The 23,218-nt window shown below is 46.4% G+C and overlaps 1 protein-coding gene across 2 annotated transcripts; it reads left to right on the top strand.

Moving 5' to 3' along the window:
- The first annotated feature begins 1,441 nt into the window (after window positions 1-1,441).
- On the top strand, window positions 1,442-21,935 carry GUSB (glucuronidase beta). 2 transcript variants are annotated; one of them, XM_049789511.1, is made up of 12 exons: window positions 1,442-1,683; window positions 3,329-3,514; window positions 3,744-3,925; window positions 4,051-4,193; window positions 4,888-5,075; window positions 5,589-5,741; window positions 6,275-6,453; window positions 6,536-6,682; window positions 9,340-9,424; window positions 12,125-12,301; window positions 19,697-19,832; window positions 21,505-21,935. In XM_049789511.1, the coding sequence occupies exons 1-12, from the start codon at window positions 1,474-1,476 to the stop codon at window positions 21,666-21,668; spliced, it is 1,950 nt and encodes a 649-aa protein (XP_049645468.1). In that variant the 5' UTR covers window positions 1,442-1,473; the 3' UTR covers window positions 21,669-21,935. The 2 variants fall into 2 exon arrangements, with proteins under 2 accessions (XP_049645468.1, XP_049645469.1); XM_049789512.1 differs by lacking the exons at window positions 1,442-1,683; window positions 3,744-3,925; window positions 4,051-4,193 and having other exon boundaries at window positions 3,345-3,514.
- Window positions 21,936-23,218: the final 1,283 nt, after the last annotated feature.

The following is a 23,218-nucleotide window of genomic DNA, read 5'->3' as shown; positions in this document are numbered from 1 at the left end:
TCTTGATCTTTTTCCTTCTGGGGATCCTTCAGTCTTGACTCTTTACTTTGTCCCTCCCTACAGTCGGCTCCTAGTCTTCCTCATAGGCCCCCAAACTTACATGATTGTTACCTGTGGCCCACTGAAGTGTCTTCGGGGGGTATTCGGAAGCCATATGGACCAGCCTGAGAAATGCTGATTCTCCATAATAACACTTTGTACTAAATGTTTATCTGCATCTCCTGCGACACAATTCCAACGATGTTGCAATAGGAGTGCCTATAATTTTCCACCCTACTTTCCTATTTTTTTATACTATAAACATTTGGGGGAAATCATTAGACCCCAGCTCCTGATATATATTTATTTTCATTGCCCTAGGGCCTCATTTTCAGTCTCATTATCAGTTTGCTTTAGAGTGAAGATGAACACATTACAAACTTTTTTTTTGTTTTTGTTTTTGTTTTTGGATCACACCTGGGTGCGCTCAGGGGTTACTCCTGGCTCTACGCTCAGAAATCGCTCCTGACAGGCTCGGGGAACCCTATGGGATGTCGGGATTCGAACCACTGACCTTCTGCATGCAAGGCAAACGCCTTACCTCCATGCTCTCTCTCCGGCTCCCACATTGCAAACATTTTTCTTTTTCTTTTTCTACATTGCAAACTTTTTAAGTAAAAAAAAAAAGGGTGTGTGTGTGTAAAAAAAGGGGGGGGGATGTAATTGTTTGAATAATTGTCTACTGCATAGTTTCTCCCTATCCTTGCGACTTTACTCGTTCGTGATGGCCTGAGTCCAAATTCCGGTTCTTGATGAACAGAAGCTGCTTTGGGCTACAGAGAAAATGTTCCATGCCAATGACTACTCCTGGCACAACCAGCTCTGAAGATTTTCCGCTACCTCTGGCAAGAGGTGGGACACCCTCAGCAAGTAAACATAGTGCAAAATCCTTGTAAGGCCAGCAAGCACAGCATAGCCCCTCCACCGAGGCTGCTTCGGGCCTGCAGTGCGGGTCCTAACAATGCTACGTGGGGCCTGCATCCCGGTCCTCATCCGCAGCGGGGGCCTGCAGTCTTGGTCCCCTGCGGGAGCAACTCAAAAGGTCGGGTTTCCTTTTTGCTTTCACTTTACCCCCATGGTACTTGGCCCTTCCAGGCAGAACTTCCCCAGGCCCTTTTCAGCAAGGCAAGCCGGGGGTCCAGATCATGGCCCATGGGTGGACAGGCCTTGCCACTTGTCACTTAAGTGGAACCCCAGGCGGGGCAGCGAGGACCAGGCAGCCACAGAGGCGCGGGCCGCAGCGGTGCAGATCCCGGAGAGGAGAGTGACGGAGATTTGGGGGTGTGCGTGTGCTGCTTGGGGGTTAGAGGGGGGCGGTTTAAGGGCGGCGCATGCTCCGATCGTCCGCAGGGCACGTGACCCGGGTCCCTCTACTTCTCTCCGGCGCTGACCGGGCCCGGGACCCAGTGCAGCGGGCGGCCGCGAGCAGGAACCATGCTGGGCGGGCGGGCGGTGTGGGCCGTGATCGCGCAGCAGCTGCTGTGGGGCTGCGGGCTGGCGCTGCAGGGCGGGCTGCTGTACCCCCGGGAGAGCCCGTCTCGGGAGCGTAAGGAGCTGTCGGGCCTCTGGAGCTTCCGCGCCGACTTCTCCGACGACCGGCGCCAGGGCTTGGAGCAGCAGTGGTACCGGGCGCCGCTGCGAGAGGTGCGGGCGCGGCGCGGGGAGTCCCGAGCACCCGAGCTGCAATGTGCCGCCTCCCGGGCGTGGGTGGAGATGAAGGGGCATGCATAGGTGGGGTGTCGGTTGCAGCACGGGCGGGTCCTCATGGTATGTATGGGCTGGTGCAAGCCGCAATGGGGGAGCTAGTCCGCTAGTGCCCGCTGGTTTGGGGGTGCATGGGGCGGGCCGCAAAGGGGAAGTCATGCACAGATATCTGCAGGAAGGACCTGGATTCAAGGCGCAGCGAGACTAAGCTTGGCCCGCCGCCGGCCTGTTTCCCGCCAGTTCAGTTCCTTGCAAGAGAGCTGGTGGGGTCTAGTGTTGGCTGTGTACATCGTATCCCACATACATTTTTTTTGTTTTGATTTTGGGGTCCCACCCGGCAGCGCTCAGGGGTTCCTCCTGACTCTACGCTCTGAAATCACTCCTGGCAGGCTCGGGGGACCCTATGGGATGCCGGGATTCGAACCTCCGTCCTTCTGCATGCAAGGCAAACGCACTACCTCCATGCTATCTCTCCGACCCACACCCACTTTTTCTTTTCTTTTTTTTTTTTTTTTTGGTCACACCCGGCACCCCTCAGGGGTTACTCCTGGCTCTGTGCTCAGAAATCACCCCTGGCAGGCTCAGGGGACGTCGGGAATCGAACCCATGTTCGTTCCGGGTCGTCCGCGTGCAAGACAAACTCTCTACCTCCGTGCTGTCTCTCCGGCCCTACATCCGCTTTTTCTGATCTTTGTCGCTGCTCTGGGCAGGGAGGGAAGACAGTTCGAATCCGGAGCCAGGCATGCCACACCCCGTGCCCCCGGAGAGCTGCCCTGGCTGGCCCCAATTTCCCGCTGCCCTTGCAACATCCTAACAGCGTGAGGCAGGCTTGTACCCTGAGCTTGCCACTCACCCTGAGAAAGAACTTGCCGCCCATAGGCTCTCTGACAACCCTAAACTGTTTTCTCCAGGCAGTGGGTGTGGCTTACGGCCCTGCTGTGTGTCTGGGCCGAACCCCCAGGGAAATCACCCTCTCAGTGCTTTGTCCCGGCCCAGATCTTGCGGCTCCTGGAAATCTTTGCCTCAACTCTTGCCCAGATTGTCCTGGCTGCTTTTGGGTTCTGGCTCCTGAAGGCAGTTCCTGTTCTCTGAGGCCATTACCATTACCCACCGATCAGCATTCTGTCCCACACAGTCTGCTCACAGCTTTCTGGGTGTCCTGTTGACTGAGTGGCTGCTGGGTGGGACTGTGAGACATGAATGAGCTTTTGAGGGCTTAGGTCAGTTGCTGGCAAATATAAACGAAGGTGGGGTGACCCAAGATCCTAGGGTTTAGGGGATGTCATCTGGTTCCAATTCTTCCAGTGGGCAGAGGGAGCCAGGCTGGTCTCAGATTCCTGTAAGTTCTTTTTTTTTTTTTGGTTTTTGGGCCACACCCTGTGAGGCTCAGGGGTTACTCCTGGCTATGCGCTCAGAAGTTGCTCCTGGCTTCTTGGGGGACCATATGGGACGCCGGGGGATCGAACCGCGGTCCGTCCTAGGTTAGTGCAGGCAAGGCAGGCACCTTACCTCCAGCGCCACCTCCCGGCCCCAGATTCCTGTAGGTTCTGATCTTGACCCCCATATGGTCTGGCTCCTTCCCCAGTCTGGTCCCACCTTGGACATGCCGGTACCATCCAGTTTCAACGACGTGGGCCAAGATATTCGGCTGAGGAGCTTTATTGGCTGGGTGTGGTACGAACAGGAGGTGACTTTGCCCCAGCGATGGACCCAGGACCTGGGCACCAGAGTGATGCTGAGGATTGGCAGCGCTCACTACTATGCCATTGTGGTCAGTGCAGTGGGTGTGGGCATGCCTGGTGCGTAGGGGTACCCACAACATGGAGGGGATAGACACTCATGTCCCCTACTGGGCTCTGTATCCTGGCAGGTACTTCCTTTGCTTACCTGGAGCCTGATGCTTGTCAGTTGGTGGGTGGGGTTGGTAGCTGGCAGGCCCTCATATTCCATCTACTCAGAAGCACTCAGGCTGCCATTGCTTTCTTCATTGCTCTCTTCAGTGGGTGAATGGGATCCATGTGACAGAGCATGAGGGGGGCCATCTCCCCTTCGAGGCAGACATCAGCAAGCTGGTCCAGAGTGGGCCCCTCTCCTCCTGCCGCATCACCATCGCCATCAACAACACACTCACCCCCCACACCCTGCCGCCGGGGACCATCCTCTTCGAGCATGACACTTCCAAGTGAGCACCCCATCCCATCTCAAGCTTCCCTCTAGGGGCAGGGCCTTGGCAGGGATCCCAGGGTGTGCTCTGAGGTGAAGGACCCAGGAACTTGGTTCCAGTTGGTCATTGAACTCATACCTTAGGTACCCTAAAGGTTACTTTGTCCAGAACATGCACTTTGACTTCTTCAACTATGCGGGACTGCACCGGCCAGTGCTTCTCTACACCACACCTACTGCCTACATAGACGACATCACTGTCACCACGGGGGTGGACCAAGACACTGGTGAGAACTGCTACCTGGCTGTACCCCAGTCAGGTTCCCGTGTGGAACAGGCCCCAGGAAAAGGCTCTTATATTTCTTCACCTTCATAGTTCTGTTCAGCTGAGAAACAAAAATCCAGTAAGTCCCACTTGCAAGGCTTTAGGAATCCTTCCATAAATCCTTCCATAAATTTATGAAGGGCTGGAATATGTCTCTATGCATTGGCTATAGAACTATGCTTTGGTGGGGGCGGCGTGGTGGCGCTAGAGGTAAGGTGCCTGCCTTGCCTGCGCTAGCCTAGGACGGACCTAGGATCGATCCCCCGAGTCCCATATGGTTCCCCAAGCCAGGCGCGATTTCTGAGCTCACAGTCAGGAGTAACCCCTGATCATCACCGGGTGTGATCCAAAAACCAAAAAAAAAGAACTATGCTTTGGATGGTTCACTCATCTAGTTTGACCAGGATTGTGAAAGAAATTCAATGAGAAGTAGGGTTTGCTAAAAGTCACATAATTATGTGTGACTCACCCAGAATTTGAGGACTCTCATGTCCTTTCCTCCGTGGTGTTGTCATTTAATCTCCCCTTGGTGCTGATTGAGCTCAATAAATAAGCAAACTGCTGGCTGGGTATCTACAGGGTTGCCCTGCCCAGTATGGCCTAGGTCTGGGTTCTGAATGTCTGTCTTTTCATCTGATTTCTCTTGTTTTTTGCAGGGCTGGTGAATTACCAGATTTCTGTCCAAGGCAGTGACCACTACCAACTGGATGTGTTTCTTATGGATAAGGAAGGCAAAGTCGTGGCTAAGGGAGAGGGAAGTCAGGGCCAGCTGCAGGTGGACTCTGCCTTTCTCTGGTGGCCTTACCTGATGCATGAGGAGCCTGCCTACCTCTACTCACTGGAGGTAAGGGCAGTAGGTCTGGGCATGTGATAGCTTCTACCTCTACCCAGTAGGGGTGCAGGCATGCTGTGTGGGCAGCCATAGTCCTCTGAGCTTCTTCATGAGTTGTGGTGATGGAATGCAGCCTGATTTTTTTAACCCTCTGCTGAAGAACTAAGGAAGCATGTGACCTTGTTGGTGGAGGTGTTCCTCTTCGCAAATTATTTCTGCATTGTTGGGGCCGGAGTGGTGACACAAGGGGTAAGGTGTCTGCCTTGCCCACGCTAGCCTAGGACGGACTGTGGTTCGATCCCCTGGCGTCCCATATGGTCCCCCAAGCCAGGAGTGATTTCTTAGCACATAGCCGGGAGTCACTCCTGAACATCACCAGGTGTGGCACCCAAAAACATTATTTCTGCATTGCAGCTTGCAATGGGTGAGCTTCTGTGGATTATGGGGGAGGCTTTATGCTGAAGGGTGGGCTGTGTGGAGTGGTTGCCATCCAGCATGCCTCCTGTCTGTGCTTGATGCTCTTAGGTGAGGCTGACCGCACACACAGCAGCTGGACCTGTGTCTGACTTCTATACCCTTCCGGTGGGGATTCGAACTGTGGCGGTCACTGAGAACCAATTTCTCATCAACAGGAAGCCTTTCTATTTCCACGGGGTGAACAAGCATGAAGATGCAGATGTAAGTTGGGGCTTCTGGATCCTTTGGGAACTGCCTAGTATTCCTTTTCATATGTCCCTCAAGTGGTTGAGTGTTGGGTCCCATTTACACCTTGATTAGTGATATGTGGGTCCTCAGAGAGCTTTCAGAATGAGAAATTGATTCCCATTCCCCTATTCCCTTGTAGGGGAGGAGATCTTGGTAATATTTATCCACAGCAAATAATCCACACAGACAGGAGGGTAAAGATGTAAAAAATTTGGGTGTAGAGTCCTTTGTCAGCCTACTACCAGCTCCAAAAAAACACCTGGAGCCTGCTAATAAACTCTACCAAAAGACCCCGAGCACCTCGTTCCCAAACTATTTATTTGGCTCTCAACAGCGCCCCCACCTGGAAGGTAGAAGGTGGGACAGCAGGCAGAGATAATAGTCTTATGGAAATGCTTTCAGTTGACAGCTCTGAGCAGGCTATTTGGACCCAACTCTCCTTCTGATGACCTGACTCTCAGAATTAAGCACATGAGAGAAACAACTGCTTTTTTCTGCTGCCCTAGATCCGAGGAAAGGGCTTTGACTGGGCCCTGCTGATGAAGGACTTCAACCTGCTCCGCTGGCTTGGTGCCAACTCCTTCCGCACCAGCCACTATCCCTATGCTGAGGAGGTGATGCAGCTCTGTGACCGCTATGGGATTGTGGTCATTGATGAGAGTCCCGGTGTGGGCATCGTGCTGAAGTGAGTGCCTCCTGCCCACCGGCTCAGCTTGTTCTCTTAGTCGACCTTAACTGGCTCATTCTTCTCTCTCCTTGTTCTGCAGGGAGAGTTACAGCAACCAGTCTCTGCAGCATCACCTGGAGGTGATGGAGGAACTGGTTCGCAGAGACAAGAATCACCCTGCAGTGGTCATGTGGTCAGTAGCCAATGAGCCTGCTTCTTCCTTGCAGCCTGCTGGTTACTACTTCAAGTGAGTGCCCCTACCTCCCCCACACTGGGTCATCTTGGGAATGAGGACTCAGCCCTTGTGTCCAGCTCAACCTTGGCTGGCAACAATGGGAAAGCCGAGGTTGAGGAATGGGGGTGCTTTAAGAATCAGCGCCTACTCTAGCCCAGATTTGAAGGTACTTGGTCATTTGAGGGGGCCAAATTCCTAACCCCCTAATTGTTAGGGGGGTTTGTTTTGTTTTGGGGCTATAACTGGTGATGCTCAGGGGTTATTCCTGGCTTAGCACTCAGGAATTACTCCTGGCAGTGCTAAAATGGGATACTGGGGATTGAATCTAGGTTGGCTACGTGTAGGGCAAGCACCTTACCTGCTGTACTGGCTTTGGTCCCAGCCCCTTCAGTTTTTTTTGGTTTATTTTTGGTTTGGGGGCCACCCACCGGTGCTCAGGGGTTACTCCTGGCTCTGCTCACAGAAATCACTCCTGGCAGACTCGGGGGATCATATAGAATGCCGGGGATCAAACCTGGGTCCTTCCTGGGTTGGCTGCATGCAAGGCAAATGCCCTACTGCTGTGGATGTTTTTTTGGGAGGCCCACATCCGGCAGCACTCTGGGGTTACTTCTGGCTCTACACTCAGAAATTACTTCTGGTAGGCTTGAAGAACTATATGGGATGCAATGTCGAACTCAGATGGGCCACATGCAAGGCAAAAGACCACATGCAAGGCAAAAAAAACAAAACAAAAAAACAAACAAACAAAAAAAAGAGGTGCTATCTCTCCGCCTCCCAAGCCCTAAATTGTTAATCTAATTCAGTGAGCACCAGTACTTCCTTTCACTCCTAAAATCCAATGTTAATCTTTCATTTTTGTTTTTGCCTTTGCACCACACCCAGCATGCTCAGACGTGTTACTTCTGACTCTGCACTCCCCTAGAGGGTTCAGGACAATGGTATGCTAGGGCTCAAACCCACATTGACTGTGTGAGAGGCAAGCACCCTACCCACTGTGCTATTCTCTGGCCATGAGAGATAACCTTTTTTGTAGAACTTGACGTCAGGGTTTTAAAACAAATAATAACTGAGCTATTAAGGAGACTCACTGATAAAGTGTCATACAGATGGGAAGCCTAATTCTCTGCAAGTCCAGTGAAAGGCCAGGAGTGTAAGCCCAAATGAGGCATCCTGAAAGTACAGTCAGGCGCTGAGGGGAGGACGGTTCAGCACTGATGACTGGCAGCATTGACTTCTCTAAATAAAATTTTAGACAAACAAAATCTGTTTCCACTCCTGAAATGTACTGTGTTAAAAGTGTGAAAATCAAAAGTTCTTTGTGATAGTTGGCTTTAACTGTAAAGTGAAACCAAGATAACCAACTTGACTAGGAATGATATAAACAGGATATTCAATATTCATATTCTACCTGTTCCCAAGTTACCTTGTTGAGAAAATCAGGCCAGGTGAAGTCCATTCAGTAAATGCTGATACCTTCTTTTTCCCTACTAGGCTTTGCAGTAATGGTGCTTAGAAGATTCCTTTCCTGTTCTCTGAGGGAGAACAGACCCTGGGTGGGGGGGGCGGGATTATTTTCTTACTGTAGATGTCACTTTCTCCCGATTATGGAATGTTGTAAGCTGAGCCACAGAGGAAAGGTTCTCAAGTGTGGACAAGCTTGTGCAATAGCTAATCGCAACATAAACCCTAGTGTCTGGGACTCATCCCGGAGGAAATTTGCTGCTAAAAAAGAATTTTGGGTGTGAGGGTAATAGGAATAGGAGTCTGAGGATTCAGGTGAGATTTTGGATGAGAGAGGATTGTAGATTTTTTTTTTTTTTACCTCAGCAGTAGGTAGAGCTGATGGGTTAGACTAGCTTTCCAGCTGACAGAAACTGTTTCTGATTGTAAATTTGGGATTGAAGGGTAAGGAACACAGTTCTGGTATAAAGATTGGAATGAGAGAGCACTCATAGGGATACCATGTAACATGAAAGTGAACTACCATGATGAACCATGAGTGAAAGTGATTGCCCAGTCACAGGACTGCTTAATTATACCTCTGTTGTGGGGTTCAGCGTTAATGCCATTTCTTCAGAGAGGCTGTCTTTGACTCTCCAGTCCCTATTATCCTCCCATAGAACCTTGTGTTCCCCACTTCATAATGGTGCCCTGTTCATATTGCAAGAGGCAATACAGGAGGAAAGGCAATGCCTTGCACGAGGCAGTGCTAGCCAACCTGATTCTGTCTCTGGCACGGCATATGATCCCTACCATTGCCAGGGTCTCTCCTAAGTAGAAAGCCAGGCATAGACCCTGAGCACTGTTAGGTAAACCCCCCCCCCATGATCTCATTTAATCTACCCAGTTTTCTATTTTCCCATTTCTATAAATAGCAAGAGTTTGCTTTGAAGAGATTGAGAGCCTGGGTTGGAGAGAGGAGGAGGGGAGGAGAGAGAATGAACAGGCAAGCAAGAGAGAGAGAATGAGTGAGAGATTTATTGATTTCAGGGAGAGTGATCTAAGTCTAGAAATTAACTGTTTGCCTAAAACTCTCTATGATAGGGAAGAGAACAGCAGTTTTCTTTCTTTTTGGTTCTGGCTGGGGAAGTTGGGAAGAAGAGAGGAAATATCCAGCAGCCCTTCTCAGACTGACAGTGCCCATGTCTTCTGCCCTCTGTGGACAGGATGCTGATTGCCCACACCAAAGCCTTGGACCCTTCCCGACCCGTGACCTATGTGACCAACAGCATGTTTGACACAGACTTGGGGGTGAGCCTCAGGGTCGCCACACTTCTCTCTTCTGCCTGTCCTCTATTTGTCATGTAGCAATCTCAACTTACTTGGGAAAAGCCAAAACTATGGGCTAACCATGAGTGTAAGGCTTGCTTATTCACCTGGCACTGTGATTGAGCGTCCAGGAGGATTACACATAGCAAAATTGAGCTCATTCTTTGTTTTGTGGTTTTGTTTTATGGGTTTTTTTTTTGGGGGGGGCACATTTAGCAGCATGTAGGGTTATTTCTGGCTCTGTGCAGAAATTGCTCCTGGCAGGCTGGGGGACCAATGGGATGCTGGGAATCAAACCAGGTCCATCCCAGGTTGGCCATATGCAAGGCCATGTGCAGCCCTACAGCTGTGCTATCACTCCAGCCCCTGAGTTCATTTTTTGTTCAAACTGCATTTTTTGTTGTTGTTCTTTAAATTTTATTGAAACCATCATGAATTACAAGTCCTTCATAGTTGGATTTCAGGCATACAGTGATAGTGAATTAGAACTATTCCCACCACTAGTGTTGACTTCCTCCACCAAAGTTCCCAGTGTTTGTTCTATACTTTCATCCTTTAAACCCCTGGCTTGCCAGTGTCCATTTTATGCTTTTTTTGTTTGTTTCTTTTTTGAGGTCACGCCTGGCAGCGCTCAGGGATTACTCCTGGCTTTATGCTCAGAAAATCGCTCCTGGCAGGCTCGGGAAACCATATGGGATGCTGGGATTCGAACCACTGTCCTTCTGCATGCAAGGCAAACTCCTTACTTCCATGCTATCTCTCCAGCTCCCATTTTATGTTTTTTTGTTTGTTTGTTTTTTGTTTTTTTTTTTTTGTTTTTGGGCCACACCCGGCAGTGCTCAGGGGTTACTCCTGGCTGTCTGTCACAAATAGCTCCTGACAGGCACGGGGGACCATATGGGACGCCGGGATTCCAACCACCTTAGGTCATGATCGGCTGCTTGCAAGGCAAACACAGCTGTGCTATCTCTCCGGGCCCCCCATTTTATGTTTTAATTGTTATAGTTTGGGCTTTGGTTTGGATATTTAGTTCTGTCCAACGCACCTGAGACCACTTGGCCCCTAGCTCCCATTTTTCTTTTTTTCCCCTCAGTTTTGTAGAAAAATACAGGAAAGGGGGGCTGGAAGATATAGCACAGTGGTAGGGCATTTGTCTTGCACACAGCTGACCCAGGATGAACCTGGGTTCAATCCCCAGGTCCCATATGGTCCTCTAGCCAGCGAATTTTGAGGGCATAGCCAGGAGTAACCCCTGAGTGTCACCAGGTGTGGCCCCCCTAAAACAAAAAACAAAAAAAGTACAGAAATATGAGGTACAATCTCCACTTTTTTTGTATCATTACCGAATTTTTCATACTTCATTTTAATATGCTTACAATATGCTTATTTAATATGCTTATTTTAATATGCTTATATATTTATTATGAAATATGCTTATTTAATATGCTTATGAAATAGCAAAGGTTTTAAGGGAGCTTAGTGTTCTCACTGTCCAGCCTTTCAACTCTGACTGGCCATCAGAATCACTCAGGAATGATTTTTGAAAGTATTGTTCTGGATTCTGAAACTCATTTAATCTTTAGTGAGAGTCTGAATTTGTAAGAGGTCAGTGTTTGTGTCATCAACCAGACTAGGGAATCAAGTAGTAAATCATGGCAGCAAGAAAATGTGCTTTTGGTAGAGAACTGAAAGCCAGAACTTAAAAGGAGAAATGCCACAGAAAGAGAAACTAGCTAAAGAAAGAATGAATGAGAAAACATTATATAATATTGTGAACATCATCATTTTAACATGTATGGGGAAACACTTGTAACTGTGTCATCTCTGAAGAATACCAGCTTCTCAGAATGTGAAAACTGGTGATGAAAAAGAAAAAACAACAGAGTGAGTGAAGAAATGCCCAGAGCTTGAGGGGCTTTCTGTTCAGGCCTGTGTCTGACTTTCTGAGGTTACAGATTGACCTGTAGGATGCAGAAGGTGTGTCCCTTCAAAGGGCATCCTCTTCTTTTAGCATCTTTCCAATGCCACAGGGCCCTCGACTCACACAGGAAAGATGGGGCCAATACAGACTAGCACAGGTTTTGAAGAAGGCATTTTGTTCTCATGTCGTGAGACAGTCGAGCTGTCTAGTCTTTGCTGCTCAGATCTGAGCTCATACTGTTTAAACCAGTGTTTGTCAGCACCCTATCCTGATGGGTGCTTGTCTGCTGGTGCAAAGTGGTTGCAAGTCACTTGTTTAGACTCAAGGTGGTTTCAATCCCATCTCAGCTACTCTCTGAATAAAGGATTTTTTTCTAGCATTTTATGACTTATAGTGCCAGCTCTTTCTTCACGAGAAAAACTATTTCTCAACTGAGAACAGTTTCCAGGGCAAAGTAAGAAAAGAGCAGTGACAGGAGTAATGCTGGAAGAAGTCCAAAGGTCAGTTGGGATCATCCCTGTGCCTTCATTCAGATTAAACTTTCACTGTTAACCTTTCTGCCCTCAGCCCCCAGCTGCAGGCAGACTGGGAGGAAAAGCTGTCATTACAGATTTGCTCCATTCAAGTCACGTCTGGACTATTTCCTATGCCTATGAGCATCTAAATAATTTTCGCACCCCTAACTTAGTCTCTCAGAAGATTCATAAACATATGTTCTGATGAAGTGCTTTGGTGAACAAACTCTCATATCTTTGTCCCAGGCCCCCTATGTGGATGTCATATGTGTGAATAGTTACTACTCCTGGTATCATGACCCCGGGCACTTGGAAGTGATACAGCTGCAACTGGCAACCCAGTTTGAGAACTGGCATAAGACCTATCAGAAACCCATTATTCAGAGCGAGTATGGAGCAGATAGCATCGCAGGGATTCACCAAGTAAGTGCTGTGGAACTTTGTTTTCTTCTTAGTGATGCCATTCATTGCCCCAGGCTAGACTTGTCCCTTCTCCCCCATCTCTCACTTGTTCTGATGACAGTGCTCCCTATACATAACAGCACATAACACATAACAGCTGCTCAAAACTCAGGTCCCTTCCTCATTTATGTGGTCCTTAGGGAAACTTTCTCCAAATTCACATCATGCATGTCACTGGCTTCTCCTGGTTGTTAGGACATCACTTTAGCATGCTCTTTGCTCCTTTCTGGATCCCTCTTCTTTGCCTTGTTTACTCGACACTGGTCTTTTCACTGTGCTCACTGACCTCATGTGGATCATTCCTTCCACCTGGAACCCCACAGTCACTGGTTCGTGATTCCCTCTTGCCCAGGCTGAGGGAACTTCCTTCTACTCTTCATCTCAGCTTTGCTCACTGGACACACACTTCCTTAGCTCTTCCCACTTATTCAAGGATCCAGGAGAAAGGCTGAGTTTTGTTTATTGCTCTTTCCCACCACTCTGGAGGGTTGACAAACAGCAGCTGAATATTAGTGGGGGAAATGAATGATATATATTGGAGCAGAGTTTCATTGCTAGCTTGTTTATTATGATTTTGTCCATTTCCTTACTTCACATGCTGTTTTTGCGGGACTTTTTTTTTTCCATTTTAAAAAACTCCTAGCTCTCTCTCTCTCTCTCTTTTTATTTTTGGGCCACATCCGGTGAAGCTCAGGGGCTACTCCTGGCTATGCACTCAGAAATCGCTCCTGGCTTGGGGGACCATATGGGATGCTGGGGGATCAGATCGCCATCCGTCCTAGGTCAGCCTCATGCAAGGCAAACACCTTACTGCTGCACCACTGCTCCGGCCCCTCCTAGCTCTCTTTTTATTCCCCTGCCCCTTCTCTTCCCTCTGTTGATGTGTGAAAATGCGTGTTGATGCTCTTGGTGTGGTGCTCACTCTAGTTGCTATAGTTCTTCTACACATCTGGCAGTACTATGGCCAAAAATGACTTGGCACTGAATATCACAGAGGTGCCAGGACCATGTATGCATGCCAGAGACATGGAAAGCAAAATAATGTGCCTATAGTTATACTGAGCCATCTCTTTACCCCTTTTGTGGGTGTTTGAACCACAACTAGCCCTTCATCCTCACCCAGACACCTCCTGTTTGCCTTTTGACATAGAAAATTTGACACAGGTTCCCCAGTGACACAGTATATTAGTATGCTTATCTTGGGTGTGTAAAACAGTTTTCCACAATGGTCTATAATAATACTCTAGGTATTTTGGGGGGTGGGTGGGCTACACCTGGTGGTGCTCAGGAGTTACTCCTGGCTTTGTGCTCAGAAATTGCTCCTGGCACGCTCGGGGGACCGTATGGGATGCCGGAGATCGAACCCGGGTTCAGCCCAGGTTGGCTGCGTGCAAGGCAAACAACCTACTGATGTGCTGCTATCTCTTCAGCCCCTACTCTAGTTATTTGTAGAATTTGGGTTTTTTTGGGGTATCTTAGGTAGGGTTTAAGAGGCCGATGGGCTCCTCCATTCATTTTTCAGTAAACTGTGCCAATAGTTCAATGCAAAAGCCTATGAGAATGCAAAAGAATGGAGAACTGCTACAAGGTCAAACATTACCTGGGGCACCATGGTAGGACTTGTGTACTCTGTGGTACCAAGGAATGAACTGAAGCCAGCTGCATAGAAGGCATAAATATTTATTTGGACACACCCTGTGGCACTCAGAGTCACTCCTGGCTCTGTGCTCAAAAATTGCTCCTGGCAGGGTTGGGGGACCATATGGGATGCCAGGGATTGAATCTGGGTTTGTCATGGGTTGGTTGTGTTCAAGGCAAATGCCCTACTGCCATGCTATGGCTTCGGCCCTGAAAGGCATGATTTTAAGCCCCTAAATTATCTTTTAGACCACTGTATTATTGTTTGCACCTTTAAATCCACCTTGTTTACTCGAATGACACTTCTTCAAGCTGGTGTAATATCTTTTTTTGTTATTTTTTTGGACCATACCTGGTGACATTCAGGGGTTACTCCTCCTGGCTATGCACTCAGAAATCGCTCCTGGCTTAGGGGACCATATGGAACGCCAGGGGATCAAACCATGGTCTGTCTTAGGTCAGTGTGTGCAAGGCCCTATTGCTCTTCTATCTCTCCGGCCCCAGTACATTTTAAATAAACCAGTCAGTAAGAATCAGAGTAGAGGGCCCGGAGAGATAGCACAGTGGTGTTTGCCTTGCAAGCAGCAGATCCAGGACCAAAGGTGGTTGGTTCAAATCCCGGTGTCCCATATGGTCCCCTGTGCCTGCCAGGAGCTATTTCTGAGCAGACAGCCAGGAGTAACCCCTGAGCACCGCCGGGTGTGACCCAAAAACCAAAAAAAAAAAAAAAAAAAAAAAAAAAAAGAATCAGAGTAGAATTAAAACTTTAAGGAAAAATATGAATAGTAGTAGGGATTTTGCCTTGCACACAGTCATCCAGGGATGGACCCGGATTTGATCCCCAGCATCCCATATGATCCCCCAAGCCTGCCAAGGAGCGATACCTGAGCAGGAGCCAAGAGTAATCCCTGAGCACAGCCGGGTGTGACCCCAAAAAATATGAATAGGCTTATAAAGTATGTATTTTATCTTTAAAGGGAATGTGACAAAAATGTTGTTTGCATTGGTATATAAAATTATAATAAAAATTTTCTGTAGATGTAAAAATATCACCTGAATAGACATAGCAAATTCAATATATATGAAATGTTAATTCATTACTGAAAAAATATAAAACCCTTAGCAAGCTAAAAATAAACAGATCTTTAATCTGATAGAGGGCAACTACAAGGGACATGAATTAATGCCATACTCAGTGGCAAAAAGCTGACAACTTTTTCTTTTTCTTTTTTTTTTTTTTTTTGGTTTTTGGGTCACACCCAGCAGCGCTCAGGGGTTACTCCTGGCTCTACGCTCAGAAATCATGCCTGGCAGGCTCAGGGGACCATATGGGATGCCGAGATTGGAACCACCATCCTTCTGCATGCAAGACAAACACCCTACCTCTAGGCTATCTCTCCAGCCCCAAGTTTAATTTTTTTTTTGGCCCCCCAAGTTTAACTTTTTAAATGCCTTTTGCAAAACTGTTTTCAAGGTTTCCTAAGCTGTTGCCTGCCCATGAAACTGTATTGTTCCTTTAAAACAGAATGATAATGGGGCCGGAGAGATAGCACAGCAGCGTTTGCCTGGCAAGCAGCCGACCCAGGACCTAATGTGGTTGGTTTGAATCCTGGAATCCCATATGGTCCCCCGTGCCTGCCAGAGCTATTTCTGAGCAGATAGCCAGGAGTAACCCCTGAGCACCGCCGGGTGTGGCCCCAAAACAAAAACAGAATAATAATTTGGATAGAAGATTCTTGGTGAGGTGTTCAGTTCGCTGAGATTTTTTTTTTTACTCTGTCCCACCATTCTCTTCTGGCTTATAGAATTTCATTTGATACATCTGCTATGAATTCTATGAGCTTTTTGATTTTGGTAGGAGACACACCTGATGATGCTCAGGAGTTACTCCTGGCTTTGCATGTAGGAATCACTCCTGGCTGGTTTGGGGGGACCATATAGGATGCCTGGGATCAAACCAGGGTTGGCCGCATGCAAGGCAAACACTCCCCACTGTGATATGGCTCCAGCCCCGAGCTTTTCTTTTATATTCTTTCTTTCTTTTTTTTTTTTTTTTTTTTTTTTTTTTGGGGTTTTTGGGCCACACCCGGTGATGCTCAGGGGTTACTCCTGGCTATGCGCTCAGAAGTTGCTCCTGGCTTGGGGGACCATATGGGACGCCGGGGGATCGAACCGCGGTCCGTCCGAGGCTAGCGCAGGCAAGGCAGGCACCTTACCATTAGCGCCACCGCCCGGCCCTATATTCTTTCTTTCAATCTTGCTGCTTTCAATATCCTCTCTTGCTCTGGCTTTTGACATTCTGATTCTAATGTGTTATTTGGATTATTTTTGTTGGGCCTCTTCAGTCTTGGTGCTTGTTCTTCAACTCTGGGAAACTCTTTTTTTGTTGTTTTGTTTTAGGACTCAACTTGATGGTCCCAGTTCTGTGCTGGTTGGGGCTCAGGTGTGCTTATCTGCTCTTAGCAATAAAAAGCAAACTTCTTACCAGTTGTACCTCTCTAGCTCCAACTCTGGAAAATTTTTATATATAATTAAGGGTTTATTTTTATTAAAATACATGATTTACAAAGTTATTCATAGTTGAATTTTGGGACACAGTGTTCCCCAGCATCGATAATCATCGCCTGCCAACTCTCTCTACCAGTGTTCCCAGATTCCTTCCCTCTCTCCTCCACAACCTGCATAATGACAGGCACCTTTTTTTTTCTTTTTGTTTTTTTTTTTGGGGGGGGCATACCCAGTGACGCTCAGGGGTTACTCCTATGAGCTCAGAAATCGCTCCTGGCTTGGGGACCATATGGGACACCAGGGGATCGAACCGCATTCCATCCTAGGCTAGTGCAAGCAAGGCAGAGGCGTTACTGCTTTACGCCACCGCTCCAGCCCTCGACAGGCACCTTTTTTTTTTTTTTTTTCTGGTTTTTGGGTCACACCTGTCAGTGCTCAGGAGCTAGTGCTCCTGATTCTAGGCTCAGAAATCGCTCCTGGCAGGCTCGGGGGACCATATGGGATGACAGGATTCAAACTACCATCCTTCTGCATGCAAGGCAAACACCTTGCCTACATGCTTTCTCTCCAGCCCCTTGACAGGCACCTTTTTGAGTTTTAGTCTTATGATTTCAGTGTTGGCTCTGTGATATGGCTTTTTAGCTGTCCTTAGTAACACTTATGTACTGAAATCCCTTTGACCCCTGCCCCTGTTGCTCCTCATCTGTTTTCTTCCCACACACACCTTCGATTTCTTTCCTTCTGTCCTTCCTATACTCTGGGGCCAAGATTGAACTAAGTATCCTTCCTTTAAAACATTTTATTTCGGGGCTGGAGACATAGCATGGAGGTAAAAGCATTTGCCTTGCATGCAGAAGGTTGGTGGTTCGAATCCCAGCATCCCATATGGTCCCCCGAGCCTGCCAGGAGTGATTTCTGAGCATAGAGCCAGGAATAAACCCTGAGCGCGGCTGGGTGTGACCCAAAAGCCAAAAAAATAAACCAAAAAAAAAAACATTTTATTTCCTTTAGTTACTTTAAATACCACACATGAGAGATCATCCTGTGTTTGCTCTTCTGGCCTATTTCATTTACCATGTTATCTTCCAGTTCTATCCATGTTACAGCAAATTGCATAATTTCATTATTCCTTACAATTGCGTATTGTTCCTTGTCTATATATACACATCTTCATGATCTAGTTATCTATGGTTGGGCTTATAAGTTGATTCCATATTTTAGCTACTGTATGAAGTGCTGTAGTGAATAATGGTGCGTATACATCCTTTTGAATGAATGTTTTTGTGTCCTGGGGTAGATACCCAAAATTATAGTTGCTAGGCCAATTTTCAGGTGAGTCTGCTGAGTTCTGATTTTATTTTTTGGTGAAACATAGTTTTTACTGAATTTACTGAATAATTTTACTGAATTACTGAATTATAGGTTTTTTTTTACTTAGAATTGAGGAGAAAAAGAGAAAGTACATGTTCAAGAGAGAACATAGATTTAAAGAGCAAATCTGAGATCTGAAATTTTTTTTTTTTTTTGGTTTTTAGGTCTCACCCGGCAGCGCCCAGGGGTTACTCCTGGCTCTAAGCTCAGAAATCGCCCCTGGCAGGCTCTGGGGACTATATGGGATGCTGGGATTCGAACTACCATACTTCTGCATGCAAGGCAAATGCCTTACCTCCATGCTATCTCTCCAGCCCCGAGATCTGAATTTTTAAGAAATCTGAACCTTTGGGCTAGCTCTTCAAGCCTGTGTTCTCTCTTGAACACGTACTTCCTCAATCTCTCCCCTCACATCTTTCTAAGTTATAATAAAAACGGTCTTGCTTCACCCCCCCAAAAAAGAAATCTGAATTTTTAAGAAAATTATTTGGAAGAATTTATGTCACCAGTGTCTGATAGATCCTTTTGCTTGATACAGCGTATCAAGTTATTGTGAGTTTGGTTCTAATACAATAAAATACATTTTTTGGGGGGGTACACACAGCTATGCTCAGGAGTTATTCCTGGCTTTGCACTCAGGAATTCCTCCTGGCAGTGCTTGAGGGATCATATAGGATGCCAGGGATTGAACCTGAGTTAGCCTTATGCAAAGCAAGTGCCCTGCTGTACGATTGCTACGGTCCCTAAAGTGAATATTCCAATAAAGTGAGTGAAAAATTAAAATTCTCAATGTATATGAGTTGCTTATTTACTGTAGTCTATGATTGTACAACAGCATTATATTTTTAAAAGTACATATCTGGGGCTGGTGTGATAGCACAGTGGTAGGTAGGGTGTTTGCCTTCCATGTGGCTGACTCAGAACAGATCCAGGTTCGATCCCCAGCATCCCATATGGTCCCCCAAGCCTGCCAGGAGAGATTTCTGAGCACAGAGCCAGGAGTAACCCCTAAGTGCTACTGGGTGTGGTCCCAAACCCAAAATAAATAAAAACAAATAAAAGTTCACACCTGATTTAAAAATATTTTATTGCTATAGTGATTACCATCCCCTGAATATTTGCTATAGATCTTCAATTTGTAAAAACGTATATTATCTGCAAAGCACAATAAGGACCAATAAAATGAGTAAGTATGTATATGGCTACAATGGTAGTTACTCGTTGCATGCTAATTGTGACCTGACATGGTATGAATTTGACTGAAGTCTTGACCTACTTTTAGTTTAGCTCTGTTGCTCGAAGGAACCAGTATAGGATCAATTCCATTAAAATAAGGCAGAAGAGGGCCGGGAAAGTGGCGCTAGAGATAAGGTGTCTGCCTTGCAAGCGCTACCAAGGAACGGACCGCGGTTCGATCCCCTGGCGTCCCATATGGTCCCCCCAAGCCAGGGGCGATTTCTGAGCACATAGCCAGGAGTAACCCCTGAGCGTGTGGGTGTGGCCCAAAAACCAAAAACACACAAACAAAACAAAAAACAAAACAAAATAAGGCAGACGAGCATGTTTCCCTGCCCTCCAGGTCTCTTGGAACAGACACAAATAAGACTCTACACATTTACACTAGAAATGAAGCCAAAGCAAATATACATTGGTTTTTGGGCCACACCAGGCAGTGCTCAGATTTACTCCTTATTGTCCCCTCAAGGATCCCTCTTGGTGGGGCTCAAAGGATGAATCAGTTTCTCAGATTGCTCCCTGGCATTTACTTAAGACTTGAGTTTTATATTATCCAGAGTTTTCTATTCAATTCCAACTCAAATTCTCTGTTTTGAATTTTAGGATCCACCTCTTATGTTCAGTGAAGAGTACCAGAAAGATCTGCTAGCACTGTATCATATGGTTCTGGATCAAAAACGTAAAGACTATGTGGTTGGAGAGCTCATCTGGAACTTTGCTGATTTTATGACTGACCAGTGTAAGTGGCAGTTTGTAGTACTATTTTCAAGTTGGGCTTTCTGTTCATTTGGAAAGAACCTGCAAATCAGAATGGGGAAAGCTGTCTTATCTACATAAGAGGATTTCCTAGAATTCCCAAATCAATCGATGGTGAAAAAAAAGCCAAATGGAAGTTTCTATCAGTTTAGGGCAAAAGTATGGCTTACTGTAGTATGATGAAAAAGTGGACCCTAAATTGGATTTACTTATTATTCCTGTTTTTTGTTTTTGGATCATACCCAGCAGCACTCAGGGGTTACTCCTGGCAGGCTCAGGAGAACATATGGGATGCCAGGATTCGAAGGATGGTGATCCTTCTGCATGCAAGGCAAATGCTATACCTCTACGCTATCTCTCCTGGCCCCTATTTCTTTGGGTTTTTTTTTTTTTTTTTTTTTTTTTTTTTTTGCCACACCCAATGGCACTCCGATTACTCTTGACTCTGTGCTCATACCCGGCAGCGATCAGTGGTTACTCCTGGCAGGCTCAGGGGACCATATGGCATGCCGGAAATTGTGTCTAGGTCCATCCTAGGTCAGTCATGTGCTACGCAAATGCCCTACTGCTGTGCTATCTCTCCAGCCCCTATTACTCCTGAGTAGGGTCACATCCTGAGAATTTTAGTCTTCTATTATTCACTTGTAAAAACCAGATTAATCAGGTACAGGTAAGTTTCAAAAGGTGAAGTGCTTGAAGTTTTCAAAGAGAATATAATCTGCACTTATCAAGTGTGACAAAGGAGGACTGCTTCAGTTGGTTTTCAAATGAATGTTTCCTATTTCTAACTTCAGTTTCCAGGTGAATGTTTCTCATTCTTTATTAATTATACCACAATACTAGTTTCTTGGAATATCATTATTTTTTGGGGGGCGGGGGATAGTAGGAAAGGATTTGATATTTGTGAAAATTACAGCGAAGACAGGCCTTTTGGAAGGTTACATTCTCAAAGAAAATTGGAATGGAAAAAAGTAAAAATAAAATCAGAACAGAAACCTCTCTTAATGGCTTCTAGAAAAATTCTGTATATAAGAATTAGCAATGTGATCTTAGGCAAGTCATTTGGTGCTTTCTTTTCCTAAGTCTTAAAGTGGGGTAGCATAGGGACTAAGTGAAATGCTTATGCAATGCCTGGTCTTTTGCTTATTGTGGTAGATAACCTGATCTTGCCTTCTTGGTCACAGACTTCCTTCCCTTTAGAAGTTGCATTTTCACTAGGTAGTCAAGAGAAGCAATGCTGAGAGCTGCCCTTTTTCTTATCAGTACTTTTCTCATCCCAGCTTCAGCTCTTGTAAACCAGCCACAAGCAATTTAAGGACCTAGTTGGAGTCAGCCTAGGTGAATCATGAAATCTATTAGCTAATCCCTCTTAGTTGTCCTGACTGATTAGAACTCCCGTGGGAATGCTCTTGAGAAAGGCTTTCCAAGTAGAGCTGATTTTGGGTTTCTTTCTCTTCCAAATGACGAATTAACTCACCAGGAAGCTGAAATATTTTGGAAGTTGGTAATATTTAGAACTTAAATCCATTAGAGGCCACTTCAGACCACATACCCTAAATTATACAAGACACCGTTATTAGTGTCCCTCTGGGTTCCGTGTTTGGCTCCAGTTTGGCTTACCAGAAGTTATCTGACACTTGTCTTGTTTTATTTAGCAACATTAAGAGTGATGGGGAATAAGAAGGGAATCTTCACTCGTCAAAGACAACCGAAAAGTGCTGCATTCCTTCTGCGAGAAAGATACTGGAAACTTGCCAATGAAACCAGGTTCCACCAGTCAGATATGAAGTCTCAGTGTTTGGACCCATCTACTTTTTAAAGCAAGAGCTACCTCTTTCGCTGCTGGCTGTGTAGTACCTTCTCTCCAAGTAAGGGACAACTGATAGCACAGCAGAGCAGGTGCTTTCTCGACTATTAGGCTGGTTGGGGTTTTGTATTAATGCTAGAGTGAGTGTTGAAAATGAGAAGCAAAAACAAACAAACCAACCTCAAATAAACAAAAAGCATATATATAGCAGGGAAAGAGTTGTGTTAAAGGTGACCATCTATAAATTAAAATATCTGTGCTGAGAGCAACTGAAATTAATTTTTGTGTGAGATGGACCATCATTTATTTGTGTCTGGACTCTTGTGCGATCCTCAACACTCACACAGGAAGTTGCTGCTTACAGGCTGTGCTTCCACAGGTTAGATCCAATGTTACATTCATGTGCAAAGTGGACAACCTGGGCTGAGAGTAAAGCACAACTGCTGTTAAAGTCCCGCGACGAGCCAAAACCCTTACCAATGCTGAGTAAGTGATGGTGGGCTTGAGCAATAGTTTACTTTTTAGTTTTAATTTGGGGGAGTTGTTAGGGGGCAGCACTTTGCAGTGCTTAGGGTTACTCCTGGCTCTGTATGCAGGGATCACAACTGACATGGCTTGGGGAATCAGATTGGGTACCAGGGATTAAACCCGGGCCAGTTTTCTGCAAGGTAAGCATCCTTAACCCATGTACTATCGCTCTGGCTCTTAGAGATAGTTTAAAAGGTTGAGCATATACTTTATGAAGGTCCTGAGCACCTCCAGTTTCTCCCACCCCCACACCTCCAAGATGGTACCATGCTGGAATAATAAGCAGGGCTTTTCTACCAGTTTGTTGTTTATTTTTCTTTTGGTGAAGGAAGATAGTTTACTTAGATGTGAGAGGAGAGAAAGATAAAAATAAGTGTCTGAGTGAAAATAAGCTTCTCCAGAGTGGAAATAAGAAAGAAACACATAGACAGGCAAGTAAGAGGTTATCTGTTAAAGGGAGAACATGGGCTTGAAGAACCCATGTTCTTCAAAGAAGAACTGAACTGGTTTCTAAAGAATTAAGTTTATAAATAAGGATAAGAAGGAAATGTCTAACTGGAAGGAAGCTCACAGACTGCTTATTCTTCTAGGACTTAGTTCCAATCTCTGATATAAACTAATCTTAATAGAAATGAACAAATGAGGGGGCCGGAGAGATAGCGTGGAGGTAGGGCATTTGCCTTGCATGCAGAAGGATGGTGGTTTGAATTCTGGCATCCCATATGGTCCTCCGTGCCTGCCAGGGGCGATTTCTGAGCGCAGAGCCAGGAGTAAACCCTGAGCACTGCCGGGTGTGACTCCAAAACAAAGAAACAAAAAAAAAAGAAATGAACAATGAGCTACTGGCTCCATCACAGCTGTCTCCACTCTTTTTCTTTTTTTTTTATTGGCTGCATGGAAGGCAAACGCCCTATCACTGTGCTATTTCTCTGGCCCCATGTCTCCACTCTTTAAAGTAGGCTAGTAGCTAAACATTCCAGGCCTTTAAGCCACATCATTGCTCTCTTCCCAGAGGATGAGATTCCTAAGGGTCT

This window comes from Suncus etruscus, chromosome 15, assembly GCF_024139225.1.
Source record: "Suncus etruscus isolate mSunEtr1 chromosome 15, mSunEtr1.pri.cur, whole genome shotgun sequence".
NCBI lineage: Eukaryota > Metazoa > Chordata > Mammalia > Eulipotyphla > Soricidae > Suncus > Suncus etruscus.
The sequence above is the reverse complement of the archived record's forward strand: the minus strand, read 5'-3'. Positions and strand labels throughout refer to the sequence as shown.

Bases quoted from the DNA above. Each gene is read 5' to 3' on its own strand.
- GUSB (XM_049789511.1), top strand. From the start codon at position 1,474: ATGCTGGGCGGGCGGGCGGTGTGGGCCGTGATCGCGCAGCAGCTGCTG. The intron at 3,515-3,743 runs GTCAGTGCAGTG...TGCTCTCTTCAG, and splicing joins CTCACTACTATGCCATTGTG to TGGGTGAATGGGATCCATGT. The intron at 4,194-4,887 runs GTGAGAACTGCT...TGTTTTTTGCAG, and splicing joins GGGGGTGGACCAAGACACTG to GGCTGGTGAATTACCAGATT.